This window comes from Octodon degus, unplaced genomic scaffold (genome assembly GCF_000260255.1).
Source record: "Octodon degus isolate 3935 unplaced genomic scaffold, OctDeg1.0 scaffold00028, whole genome shotgun sequence".
Lineage (NCBI taxonomy): Eukaryota > Metazoa > Chordata > Mammalia > Rodentia > Octodontidae > Octodon > Octodon degus.
The window spans coordinates 2,004,089-2,026,440 of record NW_004524604.1 but is presented as its reverse complement, the minus strand read 5'-3'; the positions used below and the strand labels follow the sequence as shown (position 1 = coordinate 2,026,440).

Genomic DNA, 22,352 nt, shown 5'->3' with positions numbered 1-22,352 from the left:
CATCCCAGCTCTCTGGGCCTCTGATGCCTCAGACGAGGAAAGGAGTAAGAGCATTTCCAACCTATGGATGTTCCAACAAGTCAGTATATAGGTAGAGTGGGGGGAAAGGAAAGGACAGTGTACCCCTGTAAGATGTAAATAAATGAAGTGAATTTGTACAGACCATGTACAAAGGACTGGAAGGGTCCATAACCAAGCGTTCACAGTATTATCTCTGGATGATCTGTGCAGTATTTTAATTTTTCTTTCTATCATCTAATTCCTATTATAATAAAAGTTGTTAAAAGGAAACAGATTTGGGAAGTTAGTAACTTAAGGTTTAATTCATTATGCCCTCATTTCTTAAGGTCCCTTTTACAGTACAGCTAGCTATAACAGTGCTTGTGGCAGGAAAAAAGGGAGAAATCATCCTTGAGGCTGCTTGCTGAGGGGAAGGAAGCAAGCTGTCTCCAGCTAAGGCACTGCAATGTGCCCACCATGGAGGTGCAGCCTGCTCAGGAGGAGATAGTGGGGCTCAGGACCACTGTGTCTCTAGCTGGCAGAGGAGGCCTCTGGGCAGATGCCTCCTTGAGTTTCCCCCTGGGACCTATCCCTCTGACAACCGTTTCAGGAAGCAAGTACTTGCCCAAATATTTGACCTCAAGAGATTTTAAGGGAGAAGCTGCCAATCCATGGCACCATCCCTGAGAAGATACAGGACTCAACGAAGTTTACTCAACCCTTCTCTTTTCTTTCTCTGACTTCTCTTTCTGTTCTCATCTCTCTATCTGGGTTTTCTTTCTCTTGCTTCCACCTAAGGTTTACACTTGTTTATACCTGGCGGATCTGGGAAGCTGTGTGTCCGTGACTTTACTCAACTTTTTTTAGACTGTCAATGTGGAACTTAAGTTCAACCTTATGTTGTGGATATTTTTATTCAGAGGTTAAGTGTAGGAAAATTTATTGGGGAACAGGAATGGGAGAGGTATGGGGAATACGAATAGCAACCTTATGCTAACCTCCATTTTTTTAAAGACACAAATCTTGATTTGTATGAATTCCTGAGTTAGTGTACTTTATTATACTTCATCATGAAACGATGTGCCTAACAGTAAAACGATGTGCCTACTACACAGTGGGAAAATGGAAGTTGCAGTCTATAAATTTAAAAACTCAGAGAGTACACTTCAGATGAATAAACAACAAAGAGACAGGTAAGAGAGGCAGATAATTCTTCAATCATGCCACTGAAAGTGAGCATTAATAGTAAGTAGTATCTCATAAACCAACCTGTAATTGGTATGGGGAATCAAATATAGATGGGATGACTCCTGGTTTTAGTTTAAGATTTGGAGCACTTCTGTCAAAATCTGTCTTCTTAAAGTGCCTTGAACACAACACATCTCCTTTCTTGGGCTCCCAAATGCCTGCAGTATTCACATCAAGTCTTTTCATTGCTAATACCCACTTTCTTTTGACATTTTCATCTGTGGGGAATCTAGAAAGAAAGACAAAACAAACTTAAAGCCAATCAATACTTACTAAAGCTGTCCTACACGACTGTGGCTAGACTGTTTGCTTCCCTAGTTTGTCACTATTCTTGGGAACTGCAATATTCAGGAAGCTATGATGCATGCTCAAGAAACTCAGATTTAATATCCTCACTTTGGGGCCAATTCTGCAGGTATACAGCCTTTATTTTTCTCCTGAGAGAAAAGTTTCAATGATGTTTAGCATACTATTATAAAATCCATGAGGTTTATGAAGCGTTATCTAGAACTGCTCTCCAAGAGCCCTCTGCGCTTCCTTTTGTCAGCACCAGCGAATTGCTCAGCCTAGCAGGCCTATGCTTAGTGGAAGAATGAAAGAACAGCAGTAAAATCTAGATTCTGGACATCAGGAATATTCTGAGACATCTAGAGGCCAGAAATCATATCTTTCTCAATTTTCCATGGTAGCTCAAATCTTTTTTTGGAAATAAGGTGGGCATAGATACTTACTTCTTAATTCTATATTCCTAGAAAACTAGCTAGCAGATCTTTCTCTAGCACATACCACAGTCCCTGGCACAAAAGCAGCAAAATCAACTTCTAGCAAAGGAATAATGATTAAATCCTATTACTCCTCTTCTATTGATGCATGGGAAATGGCTAAAATAAAAGATCATTTTATCTGCAATACTGCTCGGTCTAAATTGTAATTTATACTTTACGAACTATGGTTGATCATCTGTTTCTTAATAGAAAGGTTAATCAACACATTCTAGTAGAGATCCTTCATATGTTGTAAGCAACACAGGCCTTTCTTTTTGTCTGTCTTTTGAGACAAAGTCTCACTATGCAGTTCAGGATGGCCTCGAACTCACAGCAATCCTCCTGCCTCAGCCTCCCACAAGCGCTGGGATGACAGGCATGCACCATCATGCCCGGCTTGAAGACTTTTAACGAAAAAACCCCCACAGTGTTAAAGCACAGCGTAACAGCCTTAGCAAAAATGAGCTTCATAGTATTTTTTTTAAACGAGTCTGACACCTTCGTAGTTATCTTAAAAATTACAAAAAAGAAACGGTGCCACTGCGAATTTAACAAAAAGCTTATTTAGTAGCCTAACTTTAAGGATACCTAACAGTTATCTGGAAAATAGGAGTATCCAAAACAGTGCCCCTGGCACTTGGGAACTTCGGGGTTCCGCACTGGAGCAGCTGTCTGCTCCGTGCAAGGGAAGCGCCCGGTGGGCGGCAGCGGGTCTTACGCGTGGAAAGTCAGCCCTCTCAACTTGGAATTGGGGAGACAGCGAGAAGCGCATCCGATGGCTGAGCAGCATTTCACCATGACTTCAGCAGCTCATCACGGCGCTGAAAGACAATTATAGCGGGAAGCTTGGGTGACTCCGAGGCCGGAGGGGGCGGATCCACCTCTGCCAGCGTGCGGGAAACTCGCGGCGGCGCCGGGCACCAGCGGAGTCCTCGCGCCCTGTGCTCGGGCGCCGGCCGCCCCTTGTCTCCTCCAGGCCTGTCGGCACCCCGCTCCTCCGCTTGCCCCGAACTCCGGTCCCCGCGTCCTGCGCGCAGCCCGCGGCCCCCGGTCGCCCCGCGCCCCCGCCGTCCGTCGTCTCCGCGGCCCAGGCCGAGCCCGCTGTCCTCACTTTTTGTCCTGGCGGCCCCGCGGTGTCCGGCGCGGGTCTATGTTCCCGCGTACCCAAGTGAAACAAGCGCCGGAGGCCCGGGAGCGTCAGGCGGCGCGGGGGAGGCAGAGCTTCCGAGACGCGGCTAGCGGAGAGGCGGGGAGAAGCCAGGACGCGCGGGGCGAGGACGGCAGCGGCGGCGACGGCGCGCTCACTTCCGCCCGGCGCGCGGAGACCGGAAGTGTTCGTCACGTGACGGCCGCCATCTGCGGGCCGGCGGCGCGGTCGGGCGGCTGGTGGCCTCCGGCGTTGGGGATGGCTGAGGCGGCGCGCGGGCCGAGGCCGCCGGGCTGTGAGCACTACGACCGCGGATGCCGGCTGAAGGTGACTCGCGGGTTGGGCGGGGACGGGCGGCGACTCGAGCCCCGCGTGCGGTGGCCCGCCGAGTTACGGTACGGGGCTGGGAGAGTCGCGGCGGTGCGGGGCGGCCCGGGGCGTGAAGGGGCGGCGGTCCTCGGCGGGTGACAGGTGGGTCCCGTCGACCGCGCCCGCCCTCTTGCGAGCCCCATACGCGGGGGACGAGGCAGACTGGCAGTGAGGCGTGGAAAAGCGCCCAGGGAGCGTGTGTTACCGTCGCTGTTTACTTGAGAGTCTGGAGGGTCCGGGTGCTCCTTGCACGAAAGCAGTGTAAGCCTGGGCTCGGGCTGGGAGCAGCCTGGAGCTGGAGTAAGACCCCAGAGTAGAGACGGCCCGGGCGTCACTCTCAGAGCCCCACCCCCGCGAGAGGGAAAGTCGGCTTGAGCTTTGATTCTCTACACTCTTGTCCTCAAGTCTTACCTGTGCCCTCCAATAGCGGGGTGACTTTGAGCAAGCGCCTGTTCAGTGCCCCGTGCGTAAAATAGGGATCTTAGCTACAGGATTGCAACTAGAGTATGTCTTAGGTGCGTTCTCGAGTGACTGGTAAATATTAGTTAACTACTACCACCATCATCCTCATCACCATTTTTTTTGGTCCGTTTACTTCACCAGCCAGCCTTTGTGGTTCCGGACTAGAGATGAGAACCAGGAGGTAGTCTCGGGGTGTACGGAGAGCCGAAGCCTTCTCTGCGGGTTACTGCATTGGTTGAAGCTCCTTCAAATTTACTGAGATCATCAATCACCCTTCAGAATTGGTGTCTGAAAGGAATTGAACATCTTGCCCTCTCACTCCTCCGAAGAAACTAGACAACTCTTTCTTAGCACTGAGCTACTTGACCCTGAGGAAGCTCAAACACTTCCTTTTCTCAGAATACTAGAGGTCAGTGAAGAGTGTCCAGGAGGAAGTGATATCAGCTCAAGCGCAGCTGTTTTAGTGAGCTGGGAGCTGAGACTAAACCTTTCAGTTTGGCTAGGAAATGAATGATTATGGTGACCTAGTGAAGTGAATGTTGTTGGGAAGATTGGGATAACAACTGATTGGAGCAGATTCAAGAGAATTGAACAACTGGAAATAGCATGCATAAAACGTTTGTGACGTTTTGCCTCTGAGTTTTGTTGGAGAGGAGGGAGAAAAAAAGGAGACTGTTATTTCTAAAAGATGGGATCATGGGATTTTTTTCCCTCTTTTAAGCAAGGAGATGTTACAGCATCTTTGTATATTGTTGAAATGATCTAATAGAGAACATGTTATAATGTGGAAGTAGGAGGAAGACTTGTAAGGGGGAAGGTGTTACAAGTTTTAAAGAGAGGAGCAAATATGGTCATTTATATCTTTTTTTTTAATGTTTAGTACAGGGTGTACACGGTCTCACTACACAGATTGGACTTGTAGGGATTCTCCTGTTTTCAGCCTTCCGCATGCTGGGATTACAGCGCCACCATGGCCAGTCTCAATCACTGTCTCAATGTGTGCCCTGGGGGTAGGCCCCCCCATGGGATCAAACTCCTTTAGTCATCTGAGCTGTGTGGCCAGCCCAAATATGGTCATCTAAATCGAGTCTGTGACTCTAGAAATAACAAATTGTGATAGTACAAGTTTGCATTTTATGCGTGGTTATGATTTAAAAGTGAGCCCAAAGCCTGGTTGTGACGGTGCACACCTGTAATTCCAGCATACGGGAGGCTGAGGCAGGAGGATCACTTTGTGTTCAAGGCCAGCCTGAACTGCATAGGGAAATCCTGTCTTAAAAAGAAAAAAAAGTGAGCCCACAGTATGGGGTCCTTTTTTTTTTTTTCCTTAGGCATAGTAAGGGTTGAATATGAGACAGTAGACTTGACTAGGATTTGGGTCTTAGTAGATGAGTCTGAAGAGGAGAGGAGGGCAGTAGGTTATGTGCAAAGGAGGCCTTGGAGTTAATAGAGAAGAGGTTGTAGTTACAGTTTCGTTCTTAAAATTGAAATGGAAGGAGGGAACAGTCTTTGTAGTGGGCCAGCAGTTCTCTGAATGTGATGAATAGACCATGAGGGCCCCTGATGCAGGGGTTGAAACTTTTAGGAGTATAGTACTTGGACATCATCTATCCTTTGCAGTGTGCGGACACATGCACAGGTAGTGGAGAGGAGTGGTGAGAACCGCTAGCACCTGTGCTTGAATCAAGGCAGTGTTGGGCTACTCTGTGTATCGGTGCATTGATTGAAATAGGGTGTAGTGCTTGTTGGCTTTGAGTTTACTATGTAGCTTAGGCTGTCCTCCACTTGTGGCATCTTCCTGCCTCAGCCTACTGAAGGTGTGACACTATGCCTGTCTATGTTTTTTTTTTTTTTTAAAGCTTGTGACATTTAAAAATGCCATCGATGAAGCAGTAAAGCTACTGTGTGAAGCAGTAAAGACTACTATATTAAGACTATTGTGTAAAGCAGTAAAGGCTTGATACAGTCTCATTCCTGCATGAATGTCTTTTTAATAATTCTGTTTGACAAAATTGGTAGTTTTTTTTTTTTTTGTGGAACCAGGGATTGAACTTAGGCCCTTGGGCTTGCCAGGGAAGCACTTATTCTACTGAGCCATCTCCCCAGTCCCTACTGAGCCATCTCCCCAGCCCCCAAATTGGCAGTTTCTATCATGTACTTTGTCTTATGGGAAAGTTCTTAGGTAATGGGATTGTGATGTGAACTAGTCACTTTTTTCATGGAACAAACTGTGCTCTTAGATTTGTGTATTTGGCAGACATTTTCTCAAAAAAGAGAATCAAGACACATTGTAAGGGAAACAACTGGCAGTATTTTTGCCACTGATAAAATTCAAGCTAACTTAAGTGAGCTTGGTATTGGAATCTTAATTTGCCAATACCAGGTGACTTTTAATGAATGTGAACTTTTGATTACACATCAGATGTGTGAACATTTGCAAGATCTATATATAATTCAATGAGGTGTATTTTCCAGGTGTCTCAGTTACTCTTCTTTCAGTACTGGGACAAATACCTGAAACCCAACTGGAAGGAAGGAAGGAAGGGTTTATTTAGCTCAAAGTTACTGGAGGTTTTAGTCCATACTCAGCTGGCTCCAAGGCAGAGTGGCACATGGCAGAGAACAGCCTTTCATGGCAGTGGCAGAGAGCACAAGTAAAATGGAGTAGCAGCAACAATGGCAACAGAGAGCTGGTTTCTCTGTCTCTTATGTTACATTCAGGCTATCTGCCTCAGGCTGGGGAAAGTACTCACACCCATAATCCCAGCCTTGGATCACCCGTAGTACCAGTGGATCATGAGTTAATCTCAAACTCTAGAAGTCCCCACCCCATGACTGCATGAGGCTTTGGGGGGGGGGGTAAAACTAGACACAAACCATAGCACCAGATAACTAATGCCTGGGTAAAAGAGCCATTCCAAGTATGAGGCAGGTAAATGGCTTTTAATCAAATAGGAAGCAGTTTTGTTTATGTGATTTCAGATTGTCTGGTAATTGGCCTTTAACAGTTGTTGAGTTTTCGTGTAGTAGTCATTTCTTTGAAAAAGCTTTAAAATGTGCTTTCCTTTCCCAGTTACTACACATTTGTGTGAGGCCAGAATTTTATCATGTATTACAACTACACTGATGAAACATGGAAGCAGATACTATGAGAATTTAGATGTTTTGAGAGGGGGAAATATAGTTGTTCTCATTAAGATGTTTGTTACATGTGAAACTTGATGGTTTTGTATAAATAAAAACCTATCAGTTATAATTTATGACATATACATCAGTATATATAATACAAGTAAATAGAAGCTCCTTGGTCTGTTTAATAACTTCTAAGAATGTAAAGTTCCCAACAACAAAATGTGAAGCACTTATTATTTATTTATTTTGACGGAACCAGGGATTGAACTCAGGCCCTTGCACTTGCCAGACAAGCCCTTATTCTACTGAGCTATCTCCCTAGCCCCACTTGTTCTGTCATTACTGAGGAGGATTGGAGAAGCCACAAAAGTGAGAAAGCCAAGGAACTGACTAGTAGGAAGGCTGTCATAGATATGCAGATCACTGATAATATTTAAAAGTCTAGTGTTGAAAACAAAGCCAGCTCAGAGCCGAACAGTTTAGAAGGAATGGAATATGTCAGATCTTGGTTTAAGGGACCTCCAGATAGGCTCTGCAAGGTTTTAGAGTCCTGGGGGGCATTAGGTCAGTCCACTGTCTGAAAATATCTTGATCTGCTCCCTAGGATAACAACAGCAAAGAGTCTAGTCTTTCCACCTCATAGGTCCAAGGTAGGTGATCCTGATTTCTGATGGAGCTTTGTTCTAGGGATGCATATTTTCATGGTGCTGTTGTTTTTGCCAAGTTTTAGGTTATCCAGTTGGCACACCACAGCATAGCTGCATGTTCAGGTGCCCAGAAAGAAGGCAAGAAGAGCTTTTGGTGGTTAGGTGCCATCCTTGGCATGCTTGGAAACAAGGGCTATCTCTTCTTACAATTGTTGTGTCTCTAGTATGAGGTATGTGGTTGATGTTTAGTGTTAGTGGAATAAATGCACATGTATTTTGTGTTTGGGAATTGAAGTACCTAAGCAAATTTATATGGAAATGTCTAGAAAGAGGTTGGCTGTCTACTGTAGGCTGAGAATGATCCAGGTGTTGTGGGACTACTTTTTTAGATTAGGGACTTCTATCCCTTATAATTCTTGTGTTTTAATGTTGGAGGTGTTGAAGGAATACTTAACATAAAATATGGCAGGAAACTGTAAAGTTAGCAGGTGACTTATTTTGGGCATTAGTCTATGCCGATGTTCAGGGAGAAGAGAAAGGCATTTTCTTTTTGCATAGTTAACTTCTTTTGCTTGTGTATGTCTTTCTCCCTGTTGTAGGCACCTTGTTGTGACAAGCTTTATACCTGCCGGCTATGTCATGATAACAATGAGGATCATCAGCTAGATCGCTTTAAAGTACAAGAAGTACAGTGCATCAACTGTAAAAAAATCCAACGCGTAAGGTTTTATGTTTTTGCTTCTGTCTTAATCTCTTTTGTGGTAGGGACTACTGAGTTGCCCAGGCTGGATTTGAAATGTTGATTCTCCTGCCTCAACCCCCTAGAGTGCTATGATTGTAGGTATGTACTACCATGCCTGACTTTTTTGTTTTTTTAAAAAAAAAAAATCAAAATAATTTGAAACAATTTAGTCAAAAAATTATAAATAAGACTTAACTCTTAGAGTAAGCAGTGTCTTTGGTTTAAATTTGTAAAAACTTACAAAAATAAGTTAAATATACTTCTGTGTAAATTTTGATAGGTAGTGCCAGACATGATTGTGCATACCTGTAATTCCAACATTTGGGAGGCTGATGCAGGGGAATCACTGTAAATTCAGTGCTCTCCTCAACTACACAGAGTTCAAGGCCAATCTCAACTACAATGTGAGAACCTGTCTCAAAAAAAAAAAAATTAAATCTCAATATTCAAATAGTAATTCAAAAAGTTTTAGTACATTTATTCCAATTTTTGGGGGGGGGTATTTTGGAGACAGAGTTTCACTCTGTAGTTCAAGCTGGCCTTGAATTTACTTTGTAATCCATGTTGACCTTGAACTTGCAACAATCCTCCTGTCTCAGCATCCTGAGTGCTAGGATTACGGGGGTGCACCACCATACTCAGTGATGTGTTCCAATATTTATTTCTCTGTTTTTAGGCCCAGCAGTCTTGTGAAGATTGTAGCACATTGTTTGGAGAATATTACTGTAGTATATGCCATCTGTTTGACAAAGATAAGAAGCAATATCACTGTGAAAACTGTGGAATTTGTAGGTACTGTATGTAAAATATTCTTTCCTGATTCTTTCTTTTTTTGAGACCAGATCTCACTATGTAGTTCAGGCTGGCCTTGAGCTTGTGAGGGTCCTCTTGCCTCAGCCTCCCGCGTGCTGGGATTGTAGGCATGTGCCACCATGCTCAGCCTCCTGATTACTTCTAATGTACTTGGGCAATACAGTTTTATTGTTAGTGATATTTATTTTGTATTGTATCATTTTTTTTCAGGTGTTTCTGTTGTGCTTCCCATTTTAGTTTTCTGGTTAGGATAGTTGGAAATAATTGCTAATTAATTTGAACAAATTCTTAGGATACTAAAATGTCAAAAAAGAATAAGATCACTAAGGACTCATTGTATCAGATTTATGAAAGGGCTCAGTAGATCCATATTGTAATCGCAAATGGATTGAGTTTATTAAAGAAAATAGATTTCCCCTTTGTTCTGTAGGAGCTCTCTAATAATAACATAAAATATTAGTCTTCAAAACAGAATTGATTGAAAATGATCTGGACTGCGGTACAGAGTAGATGTTTTATGATGGAAGTTTTATAATTTTAAAAATATGGTAAGTACTAAACCTACACCATTGCTCAGGCCTTCTAATTTGCTAATTGAGCCCTGTGGATCTCTTGAGACTGTTGGGCATAGCCATTTTCACATTCAGTGGCATGTAGTTAGGAAATACTTGACCTACAGAATACCTGTTATGTTTCAAATAGAATAATTGTTTCATAAGTTTTTGAGTATCAACATTAAGGTGTCTCAGGTTTTAGACAAATGGTTATAGGTATTTCAGGAGGTATCATTACATCTGTTGTCGTTGCTCAGAAGTCCTTGAAATGTGTGTTCTGCAGTTGCTTTGAGTGTTGGTGTCACCTTGAAAGACCACCCTTCTGGAGGATTTGCAAAGCTTTGCTTTGATTACCCCCCCAGTTCCAGGGGTTGAACTCAGGACCTTGCGCTTGCCAGGCAAATGCTTATTCTACTGAGCTATCTTGCTGGTCCCTGCTTTGATTTTTAAAAAATTTCCTCAGGGATACTGAAAACAAAATTGGTTGAGATTGACAAATGCTGTCTTTGGACGGAAATGACATATGACTATCAATTATTATTTTTAAATAGAAAAGCAGAAATATTAGCGATATAGAAAGGATAGTATATTTATAGTCTAGTTGATAGAAACCATCTAAACAGTAGGTAGAAAGAATAGCTATGAAGGAAAATATTTTAATTTTATTTTTTAAAGAATAAAAAAATAGATAAAACATTAGAAACGATACAGAATTTCAAAAAGCAAGATGATAGGAATTCAACAGTAGTTATTATACAGCATATTGTTGTCTTCAAAGTAGTTGCTCAGATTACCAGATATAAGCATGAAAAATTGGTCAAAATAAAAATATTAAGTATTAACTGCTCCCATCAGAAAACCAATAGCAATCAGTAGTGCAATGATTTTAGCTATCTGGTGTATGTACATATTTTTTTCCCCTTCCTCTACTTCGTTTTTTTTTCCTCTTTTCCCTCATCCAAATTGTTCTTTCCTCTAAAGGAAAATATTGATGGTACATAGGAATTAAAAGTGGCTGTATCCAGACAAGGTGCATTCATACCTGTAGTTCTAGGTACTTGAGAGGCTGAGGTAGGAAAACCTTGAGTTTGAGGCAAGCCTGGGCAACATAGGCAGTATAGTGAGACTCTGTGTAAAAAGGAGGAGGAAAGCTCCTGCGGGACAGATGACTAATCAGCAAGATAAGTGTAATTTATGAATATCCAGGCTATCTACAGACCTTCCAGATACCTCAGAAAAATGGGCAGAACATGTCAACAGAAAGTCCACAGGAAAAAAAACTATACGGTTCATAAGCATTAAAATACATTGTCTTGTAATTTGAGAAATGTAGACTTGTTATTTTTTTTTATCATACATGTAGCAAGCATTGGCCCAGTTGTGAGGACAGTGCCCTCTACTGTCATGAACTGTGGATAGGAAGGTAAATTAATATTTTTTTGTTGGAGGGCAGTTTGGCAGTATCCTAATGACCGATCCAGTTGCTCCTGATTCAGTAGCTTCACTCCAGGAATCTCCTATAAAAAATGTATCTTGACAGGGATCCTTAATCTTTCATTGTGGCAACCGAAGATTGTAAATTTTATTAATAAAAGAATGCATTTAAAAGTAATATAGAGTATCTATAACATTAATACTGTTATTATGGAAGAATTTTATGTATTTGTTACGAAAAATAAAGTGGTTCATTATAGTCAGATGTAATCCCTTATATACATGTATTTTTTTTTTTTTTTTTTTTTTTTGTGGTACCGGGGATTGAACTCGGGATCATGTGCTTGTCAAGCAAGCGCTTATTTTACTGAGCTATCTCCCCGGCTAGGATACATGGTTAAGTAAAAAATTTGCGAAGTATCATGTATAGAAAGAATTGTTGTGTAAGGAATAAAACATGAATTGTATGTATCTTTTCTCTCTTCATTATGGTATAGTCAAAACAAAACAGCAGTAAGTTTTGTTCAATAGCATTCTGTTTAAAGCTTATAATTGGAGAGAAGGATGTTGCGGAGATGGGGAGTTTTTCTTTTTTTGTTTTTTGAATGTGGCCCTTAACTTTAGATGTTGTATTATAAAGAAAATATCCCTGTAAAAACATCTTAGTCTTTTGGCTTTCATATGTTTTGTTAGGATTGGTCCAAAGGAAGATTTTTTCCACTGTTTGAAGTGTAACTTATGCCTGGCTGTAAATCTTCAAGGAAAACATAAGGTATATCTTCAGTTTGCATAATTTTTGAAGTATCAAAATATTTTTCGAAAGGAGCTTGAATTTTAATGTTTTAGAAGCATGATAATTTTTCAGAAAATACCAAGTAAGTCTGTATTTCTTGCATTTTAAAAGCAGTATTAAGTAGATACTAAAACATGCCTTGAACATCTGATCAACAGTTTGCTTTATTTCTGTAAATTCTTACTGTAATGTTGACAGCCTCGTAAATCAATGTGTGCATCACTTGGTTGTGCTTCTAAAATTAGAATAGGAGCAGTGCCATGAGTATAACTTTCTGCATAGCTTTCTAAGAAAAGTTAGTATTTTTGTATTTTTCTAATACATAAAGTTTTTCAATCTGAAAATAGGACTTCTTTCATTTAAAGATACCTAATAAAAACATTTAATAGTACTGATTATACCTTTTAAAAGAAGTTAGAAAATGGGGATTGGCCTAGAATGGAATATACATCGTATTTTACAAATAGAAAAAATTCTAGATGAAGAGAACAGTGAGTAGCAGCATTGTATGTGAGAGAGCGAGCAAGAGTGAGAGAGGTAATGACTAGAAAGAGACTAAAATGACTTGCTTCATACTGTGCACACTTAGTAGGAGGAAGGGATAAGAGGGTCTTGTGGAGATATAGTAGATGCCTGGCCTGTGATGAGTGGTGAGGGAGATGAAAATGAGTAATGACTGTACAGAATATGTAACTGGATTCATTCGACTGAAGGTCCGAGTTAGGCTGTGGAGCATAGGCTGTGGTGAGCGAGGCAGGCTCGTGAGCAGCGAGTCACCTCCTGAGGTGTGGGATTGGTCCCTGGAGCAACCATAGTGCTTGCATCAGCCCACTGCATGCTCACCTCCTCGTGGGTGTGCATCACTTGAAACCTCATCTGTGGTCAGCTGTGTTGTGATCGCAGAGGTGTTACAATGCATGTGTGAGTGAGATTAACCTTATTAATAAGGAGAATAAGATAAAAGAAGTGCTTGTCCATGATCTCTTTTTATCACTGTTTTTTGACTAAACTGGTTGAACTGGTCAAGTGTGGATCTCCACTGAGCCTGGTCCTAGCCACAATGTCCATATCTAAAGGGTTCATGAATAGCCAGGCAGTGATTACATCCAGATTTTAAAATTTATTCCTGTTGAGATTTTTTGTCCCATATTGTGCTCTGCTGACTTTAAAGGGCTCTGTGTATTTTCTCCTATGATTTTTGTTGTTGTTTCCTGTATATTTGTAAGTGGTCCTGACTACTATCTAAATTCTCACATTAAAACCGAGGAGTAGTCCTGGCAGGGTGCTTTTCCTTAGCTTCTGGTATCTGAGCAAATGTTGAGTATTGAAAGCTAATTAACGAGCTCTGCAGTCAGTCTGCTGGGACTTACGTATATAAGTTACTTACTGTCTGTGTCTCAGCAAGCTCATCAGTAAAATGAAATAGTAATTTTGCTATTTAATTAATTGAGCTAATACAGGTTTTTTTCCTTGAATTTTTTTTTTTTTTGGCACATTTTATATATACATACTGATAGCATTCATCATAGGGGAATTGTACCTTGCTTCAAACAATAGTTTCAAGCAATTTTTTTTAAAGATTTAAAATTTCTGAATTTAGTTCAACTTATAATACGACATTTCCAAGAAAAATGAACCTTTTGCAAAGACATTTAAATAAAATCATACCAAGATGCACAAAAATGAAATTGTCCAAAACTTCTTGTGAAGGAAAAAATCATTAAAGCATATACATAAAAATATTAGCTATGGAAGAACAAAATTAAATAGCATCTTATTCCACATTAGAAAAAAAAGGACCAAGGGTATAAGAAACTAGATTAATTGGACTGAAAGAAAAGATCTGTCCTCTTTGAATTTTATACTTAGCAAACATACCTTTGAAAACTAATAGTAAGATTTTCTAGTTATACAAACTTGAAATATTTTAATACCTCCAGAAGTAGCATATAGGAAATAACAAAGAGCATAATTCAAAATGCAAGAGAAGTTGCATTATGCTCCTGGATGAACAATAAAGATATCTCAATATGATAGTTATGCAGGACTATATAAAAGATATATTAGATGAACCCTTATTTAAGGTCATTGTAGATTTCTATGAAACAGTACCAATCTTATGTTGGGTTATACATGTATTTTTTTTTTTTTCCATATACGTATGTGTATGTGTGTGTAAAAGACAGGGAAAAGTAATGTAAAGTCAACAGAAAATGGAAATATACTTTTTAAAGTTTCTAATACTAGAAGATATCATACAATGTCTTTTAAATAACTTGTAAATCAAAGATATAACTTTTAAACAAAAATTAAGATTAAGCAATATTTGGAAAATTAAATACTAATTAATTAAAAATTAAATGTTTCAGAACAATTGAACTAAGAAAAAGTTTTCGTGATAGCAAAGAAGTACTAAGAGTAAAACAAGATAAATACTGGAATGGCAAGTAAATGACCAGCACTCCTAACAGTTTGAGGATAGAATATCACACAAAGTTGTAGTGTGTTGTGGACATGCATAATGACTGTGACAGTTACTGGTGGCTAGGCCTCACTTGTGGAACTGAGCTACAGCTATTTCTTTGAAATCCACCCTGTAGACTGAGGTGGAATCATGACCCATAGGGTGGAAGAGAAGTCCATTTGTAGAGTTTGCTGATGGAAATATTTTGCTGCTGAACACAAAAGAATAACTGCAAGACTACTGTTGTGTACCTTTTATTCTCCTGTGTTTGTTTGCCCTATTTGGTGGGTTCTTTCCATTCTCATTCATGAGGCTGTGATCAATTTGCTCCCTCTCTAGAACATCATTTAGTAGTCTTTGTAGGCTTGGCTTTGTCATTATGGAATTCTTTAGTTGTTCTTTGTCATGGAAGTATTTCACTTCTCCATTATACTTGAAAGAGAGTTTTGCAGGATATATCAGTCTGGGTTGGAATTTGTTTTCTTGCAAGACTTGAAGTACATTGCTCCATGCCCTTCTTGACTTGATGGTTTGTGAAGAGAAATCTGCTGTTATTCTCATGGGTTTTCCTTTAAATGTGATCTGTTTCTTTTCTTTAGCAGCTTTTAGTACACTGTTCCTATGCTGAATTTCTGGGATCTTGATTATTATGTGTCTGGGTGTGGTTTTCATTGGATTGATACTATTTGGAGTTCTATATGCTTCAGTTACAGGAATGTCAGATTGTTGCCCCATATTTGGGAAGTTTTCTGCTGTTACTTCTGCCCATATTCTTTTTATATCATTTGTATTGGCACCTTCCTTCTCATTGATGCCTATTAGTCTCACATTGTTCATCTTTGCATCGTCTTGCAGGTATTAAATTATTTTATCCTACATCCTACTTGTTTTAAAGAGATCTTTTCTTAGTTTTTCGCTAGCTGCAATGGTGTCTCTAAGGTCAGAAAGTCTATTTTCACTTTTCCCTCAAACGGTTTTACCAGCTTGTGATTGAGGTTTTAATTTCCTGTGTATCACTTTGAACCTGTTTCGTACATTCTATTTTTTTCCTAAATTGCTTATTCAGGGGTTCCATCATTTTTATATTCTCCTCCATTTTTTTTTATCAGTGTATTCTTTAGAAGCACTTAGTACTTCTTTGATTATAGTTATCACTAAATTTTTTAGTTCTGAAATTATTTCTGATCTGTTTTCTTCTATACCTTTCTGCAGTTGTTTCTGTACTTCCAGCGCTATTATTTCAGAGATATCTGGCGTGTGATTTCCAGTTTTCTCAGTGCTAGTGTCTTCTGTAGTTGTACTGGGTGGACTCGGGGCCTGAGACTACATTTTGTTCCTTCTCTTTGTCATTTTGTATACCACTGTCTTCTGACCTTTGGTGTAGAGCTTAGATAGAGTTATTACCTTAGCACCAGGTCTGGATCTACAAAGTTCGGATTTCTCCAGGTGGGTGTTGTTTGGTTCTGGCTGCTGTGCTCCACTTCTTTCTGCTGCAGGCGTTAGAGTTGAATTCTTGGTGTCTCTCTGGCAAGATGTTCTGCTCCTGAATCAACTGGATGGGTCTTGCCTCTAGCCTCTTTGCAGGGAGTTCTGTTGAAATGTTCCTCACTGGGCCTGCACTCTGGGTCAAATGAAGATCCGTGGGCCCTGGGTGGTCTCACTCACTCTCCGGGCCTGTGCTCTGCATCTATTCAGGATCCCGCGGCTTGGGTCCTCTCACTCACTTGCTGGGCTTGCACTCTGGGTCTATTCAGGATCCTGCGGTCCCGGTCCTCTCACTCACTCTCCGGGCCTGTGTTCTGGGTCTGTTCAGGATCCTGTGGCCCCAGTCCTCTCACTCACTTGTGGGGCCTGCGCTTTCTAATACAGGTATTGTACTTGAATAGTATGAACTTAAATTTCTGTATGATCAGTTGTTACCAAGGTATTAATTAGTTTAGACTACTAATTTAAGGTTGTAGTTTTCTAGTAAAACACAGACTTCAAACCTTGTTATCTTAGGTGTTTTGTATTGGTCAACTCTTCCTTTGAGGGGCAAAATATCCAACAGCTACAACTTAGGGGAAGAGAAGTTCGTTTGGCTCACAATTTTCAGTGAGTTTGGTCCATGGTCAGGTGGCTACAAGGCAGAAGTATGTGGGGGAAGACAGCTGTTTGTCCCTCAGCAGCCAGGAAGCAGAGAGGGAGAACCAGGAAAAGAAGAACATCCCCCAAGTAGACCCTAACAGCAAGTCATTGCCCTATGATCCAATCACCTTCCAAACACATGAGACTTTGGGGGTACATTTTAGATGTAAACCATAACATCTTGACTCTTGTTACCTTTCCTTGTCTATGAAATGAAGGTGATTTGTGGTGTTCAGGTTTATTGAGTATTTTTATTATTTCAGATAATGTGTCCAGCTTGACCTTGTTGTGAAAATTAAAGACTTAAACTGACATATGAGAATCATATATTAATGTTAGCTATTGATTTTAGTAAGTTGGTTTTATTAGCTTTTATTATCAGTACTATAGTTACAATTGGCATTTTTATTGGTTTAAGTTTTCATTAATCTGAGTTTCTCTTTTAAACAGTGTATTGAAAATGTTTCTCGGCAGAATTGTCCAATATGTTTGGAGGTAAAGTAAAAACACTTTTTCACCTTGGAAGTCTCCCTTCTTGATTCAGGATTCTTGGGTGTTCACACTGTCTTCATATAGCACTCATGTTTTCCCCTATAGGATATTCACACGTCCCGTGTTGTTGCTCATGTCTTGCCATGTGGACATCTTTTACATAGGTAAAAAGAACTTTTTCTTGTCAAAGATGTTTGGAAATAATGGAGTTTTTGGAAAGGAAGTGGGAATTTGTTGTACTAAAATACTGTTATGTTTTCTTTCAGAACATGTTATGAACAGATGTTGAAAGGGTGAGTTATGATAAAATTTTAAAAAGTTATAATTATGTCTTTCCTTTGTGTATGTAAGGGAGTAGGGGCAAATACAGCTGCTACTTACACAGTATAGGCCTGGGAGATACTTATGCTGAGATTGGTAGGGTAGACGAACAGTGTCAGCCTGGCCAAGCCATCTTGAGGATGTGTGGCTGTACCTGAATTCCAGTTACGACTTATCTCTTCCCTCAACTCAAGAGAGATACCTCTTGTCTTTTAGCCACACTTATCAAAAACCAGGTTCCTTAATATTGTATTGTGAAAACACTGAGGAATAGTGCTAAAAATTTTGTCAGGTCATTGAATTGATCCAGTGATGAACTACAAGGAAAATTGGTAAAGAGTTTATTTAAAAGGGGAACTAAAATGAAATGAGAAGTAGCTAGGAGGAGGAGACTAAACGTATTTTGATCCTACTAATTGATGAGCAGAAATATTTATAACCAAAGAGAGGGAGCTTGTTTCAGATTTTTAGAGAGGAAATAATACAATCTGAATAACTTTTAAGGACCTCAATCTCTTCATTGCTAGGTTACTTAAGAAATTGAGGTTATTTAACTGAGGAGTAGCTCCATTAGTGTTTTTAAACATAGGAAATAGATTCTATGAAGAATGGACTGATTGTGTGTTAAGAACTGAGGAAAATTACTTAAGAGTTAAAAAAAAGTAGTGTAAGATACATGATTTAATTTAACCCTTGTAAGTGAAGTTTCCAAGGTTCCTGGAGATTACCTGGAGATAAAGATGACATCCTAGGAAGGTTTCTGTACTGTTTGGCTCACACCTTTTGCTTGTGTGAGTGACAGCTGCTCTCCATCTTCTCTTGTAGAGGCTACCGGTGTCCACTGTGCATGCACTCTGCCTTAGACATGACTCGCTACTGGAGACAGCTGGATAACGAGGTGGCACAGACTCCGATGCCATCAGAATATCAGAATGTGACTGTGGATGTGAGTACAATCTATGCTTAGAACTTCTCAGACTCTTTGTTGATAATTTTAAAAAATTTTGCTCCTATGCTAAAATTTGTCTAATAAATAATGGTGGTTAGTAAGAAGAATAACATGATCTTAAACTTTAGTATTGTTGCAAAAGAGTTCTAAGAGTATGTGTGCAATCTTCATCAACACTAGATGGCAGGTAGGAACTTGATCCTGAGTTACCCATTACTTGCTAGAGTCAGTAATGTCACTGACCCGGGGGGGGATTATTGCTGTTTTATTTGTACTTATTTTCAGTTTTATTTCAGGGAAACATAGATTTTTTGAAACTTTCATTAGGTTTGATCCCTGGTGTGCCATGCCATGCCAGCCCTGCCCCCTGGGGCTTGCTGAGACAGTCATTGAGACTGGGTATGGTGGTGCGCATCTATAATCCCAACCTTGGGGGGGGCCTGGCCCTAGCTCAGGCCTTTAAGTGGCTGTTTCCACAAAGCTGTCGGCCTCAGGTTGCTGGAGTTCGAACCTCACACCTCTCCCGCTGGCCAAAAGTGCCCTGAAGGCATTCGAGGAAAAAAAAAAAAAAAAAAAAAAAAACCTTATTCCAACCTTGGGAGGCTGAAAACAGGAGAATCACTAGGAGTCTGATCTGTGTAGTGAGACCCTGTACTAAATATATAAAAAGTAAAATGAAATAAATAAGATATTTATTTATTTATTTGGTACAGGGTCTTGCTATATAGTTCAGACTCAGTGATCCTTCTGTCTCATCCTCCCCAGCACTGGGATTACAGGTGTGGGCCACCATGCCCCGTTTCCGTAGCTGTCTCAGAGTGGGGCTGGGATAGCATGTGGTACTGAGGAGTTAGAGCTTGAGCTGCTTGCCAGGCAGGTTCTTAGACTGCTGAGGTATCTCCCCGGCCCAGCTGCTGATTTTTGAAGTTTACATTTTGATTTTAAATGTTTATTCTTTTTTATGCTTGTTTTTTATGTGTATTTTTATTCTTTTTTAATGTTTATTTTTTAACTTTATTTGATGTAAATTAGTATACAATCTAAAGTATAAGAAGTACTTTTGTGCTTTGCCTTACAGGGGTTGATCATCTATTTTCCATTCATTGAGATGTGTTGTGCTATAGTAGTTTATTTTCAGCACAGTGTTGAGTTATACAAGGGATCTAAATATATTGTGAACATTGAAATTTAAAAAAATTATTACAGTTAGGCACACTACCATTACTCCTCCTCAGAATACTTGCCTTCACTTCAAATGCGCATGTCCCATCGGCAATTCTGAAAGTCCTTTTTGTGAGTGTCTATGAGATGTGCTGAACAATACAGTGAATACAAGTGCCATCTAACAGAAAGAGGCTCAGAAAAACATTTCCATGTGACTTTACTCACCTTAAACCTGACTTGACACTGCAATTTCTGGTTCTTGCCTCAAGGCAAAATGGCCACAAAAGGTAAATGTTTTGAATCAACTCAGCCATGACAGCATAGCTGGAGACATTTATGAACAAAGACTTCAGGACCTTCAAAATGTGGCAGAAACAGTGGGATGAGTTTGTTTGAAGTTAGGGCAAGTAGTTTAAGGAGGATTAACAACATTGTTTCTTTTGCTATAATAGGCTTTTATTTAAATGGACACTTTTTTTTTTTTATAGCATCTCTGTAGAACAGAATGGGAAAGCTAGATAAGCTTTCTGGTGCTGTTGTAATAATGTTCCGACATAGGCATTTTCTAAATATCTTCAAAACTTCTTCAAATACACACAAAGATAAAAACCAGATAATAAAGTCAAATAAAAAAGTTTTGGTTTGAGGGCTGGGGAGACAGCTCAGTGGCATAAGAGCCTGACTGGCATGCACAAGGTCCTGATACTGGGGGAGAAAGATTTGGTTTGATTCATACTGGAAAGTTTCATAATTCACTGAAAAGTTATTAATATGGACAACGAAAGGTCACTTAGAGTATGAATTCATAATTATGTAATTTGTTTTTTTACCAGAAGCTAAAGTGTAGTGTAGTCCATGTAGATATTTTTAAACAATAGTTTTTTTTTCTTTTTTTTCTCCCTCAGTTCTGCATTAACCATTAGTTTTGATAAGATACAATACACACTGTACAACTCATTCCTTGCAGTATACACTTCATTGCCTTGAGTATATTCATGGAATTGTGTAAACATCATCACAATTTTAGAGAACATTTTCATCATCCCAAAAGAAACCTTGTGCAGTCCCTACTAGCAGTCGTTCTCTAACCTCCCTGGGGTCTAGGCAGTCTTAGTTTTTTGTTTTTTGTTTTTTTTTTAAAGTGTGAAATATTCAGTTTTATTAATAGCCAAGTGAGTAAAAATGAAGATAACACAAGTAATAAGATACAGTTTTTAAACTAGAAAATTGGAAAAACAATGGTGCTTCAGTGGTCTGTTCTAGGCAGTCTTTGTACATTTAGGTAATACTTTTAAAAGAATTATCTTCCAGCTTATAATTTAGAGTGAATTTGGAAAATTTTCATTTACTGTTCTAAATCTTACACTTTACAGCATAGTAGTGTGATGTATTTTATTTATTTTTTTGGTTGGTACTAGGAATTTGAACTCAGGACCTTGTGCTTACCAAACGAGTGCTTGTGCCACTGAGCTATATATCCCTAGCGCTGTACTCATCGATTTTAAGGATGACATCTTTAGTTTTCAGGATCTAAGGACCAGAAAAGACTTATTTTTAAATAGTGTTTTGTCATTTTTAGGATGACATTGGAGCCCTTCTGTCTTTACTCGAATTTAGGAAATACTCTTTTTAAGCTTGAACTTATTCCTCAGGCATAGTTGACTAAGGACTTGGCATAGTAAACCTAAAAAATTAAACATAATTTAAATTTCAGTTTCATTAAGTGACATAAATTTGACAGTGCCAGTAAGAAATAATGAAATCATATGTTATATTTTAAGTTGTAAATATGTAGTATTGATCTTATTATGCCTAGGTTAATTTTTGTTTGTAGTGTTTGCATTATTTGAGAACTACCATATTTTAAATAAGTCACCTTTTGGTCAAGGTTGCATTTTTATTTTCTAAATTCAGAGCTACCATAGTAACCTCTTAAAGAGTTTTCAGTGAAAGTAAAAAGTAATCGCCACTTAGTGAAATGTTTAGATGTAGTGTGCTTTCTTTGATATTGTCAGGTGATTATGGGCAATGGCTTTTGTATATATGATTTGAAGAACTTGCCTTGAAGGTATCTCTTCACTTTTCAGATTCTCTGCAATGACTGCAATGGACGATCCACAGTCCAGTTCCATATTTTAGGCATGAAATGTCAGATTTGTAATTCCTACAATACTGCTCAAGCTGGAGGGCGTAGAATTTCACTGGATCAGCAATGACCAGCTTGTACATCACAAGAAAATGTAGCATTTGTGATAGAAAAAATTTCTGTGGAAAAGTACTCGTCATAATCAGTGCACTAGAGCCGGTATGTACTGTCCTGGCATCACAGTGCACCTCCCTAGTACAAGTATGGATTCACGATCTCTGTAGAATCATCGTGTCATAGCTCTCTACTGGGGGACAGCTCCTGCTTGTATCTGGGTTGGAATTTCCTTTTGGGATCACTTGTTTAGAAGCCAATGATGTTTGTTACTGGAACTCGTAGCACTATGTTATATTTTCATGGCATTTTGTTTTAAGTGGCATTCCATACACAGTTCATTTCTAGTTCTTGATAGAACTAGACTTCATTCTCATTGTATTCTTTAAGGACTATGCTATGATGAGAATAAATTCTACCTTCAGGTTAAAAACTTTATATATGCTTTTGAATTTTTTAAAAGTAGTCCTTTGGGGCCTACAAATGAATTTTGCTGTAATAAGTGCTAATAAAGTTATATTACAACAGTG

General features: G+C 39.6%; 2 protein-coding genes across 3 annotated transcripts in view; one reads left to right on the top strand and one right to left on the bottom strand.

Moving 5' to 3' along the window:
* Thap6 (THAP domain containing 6) overlaps window positions 1–3,269 on the bottom strand; it is an 11,824-nt gene extending 8,555 nt beyond the window's left edge. The window contains exons 1-3 of one of the 2 annotated variants that reach the window (XM_023712988.1): window positions 3,177–3,269; window positions 2,731–2,833; window positions 1,270–1,477 (exon numbers count right to left, since the gene is read on the bottom strand). In XM_023712988.1, the coding sequence (XP_023568756.1) occupies window positions 1,270–1,477; window positions 2,731–2,810 (288 nt within the window). In that variant the 5' untranslated portion in view covers window positions 2,811–2,833; window positions 3,177–3,269. Of the gene's footprint in view, window positions 1–1,269; window positions 1,478–2,730; window positions 2,834–3,123 lie in introns of both variants that reach the window. The other variant, XM_023712987.1, reaches the window with a different exon arrangement.
* Window positions 2,849–22,352, top strand: Rchy1 (ring finger and CHY zinc finger domain containing 1). Its single transcript, XM_004629249.2, has 9 exons — window positions 2,849–3,486; window positions 8,369–8,488; window positions 9,188–9,303; window positions 12,006–12,084; window positions 17,147–17,191; window positions 17,294–17,352; window positions 17,455–17,481; window positions 18,335–18,455; window positions 21,710–22,352. The coding sequence occupies exons 1-9, from the start codon at window positions 3,163–3,165 to the stop codon at window positions 21,836–21,838; spliced, it is 1,020 nt and encodes a 339-aa protein (XP_004629306.1). The 5' UTR covers window positions 2,849–3,162; the 3' UTR covers window positions 21,839–22,352.

Coding starts and splice junctions, on each gene's coding strand:
- Rchy1 (XM_004629249.2), top strand. CDS start 3,163: ATGTTCCCGCGTACCCAAGTGAAACAAGCGCCGGAGGCCCGGGAGCGT. Junction 17,353..17,454: donor TGTGGACATCTTTTACATAG/GTAAAAAGAACT, acceptor GTTTTCTTTCAG/AACATGTTATGAACAGATGT. Junction 17,482..18,334: donor TATGAACAGATGTTGAAAGG/GTGAGTTATGAT, acceptor CTTCTCTTGTAG/AGGCTACCGGTGTCCACTGT.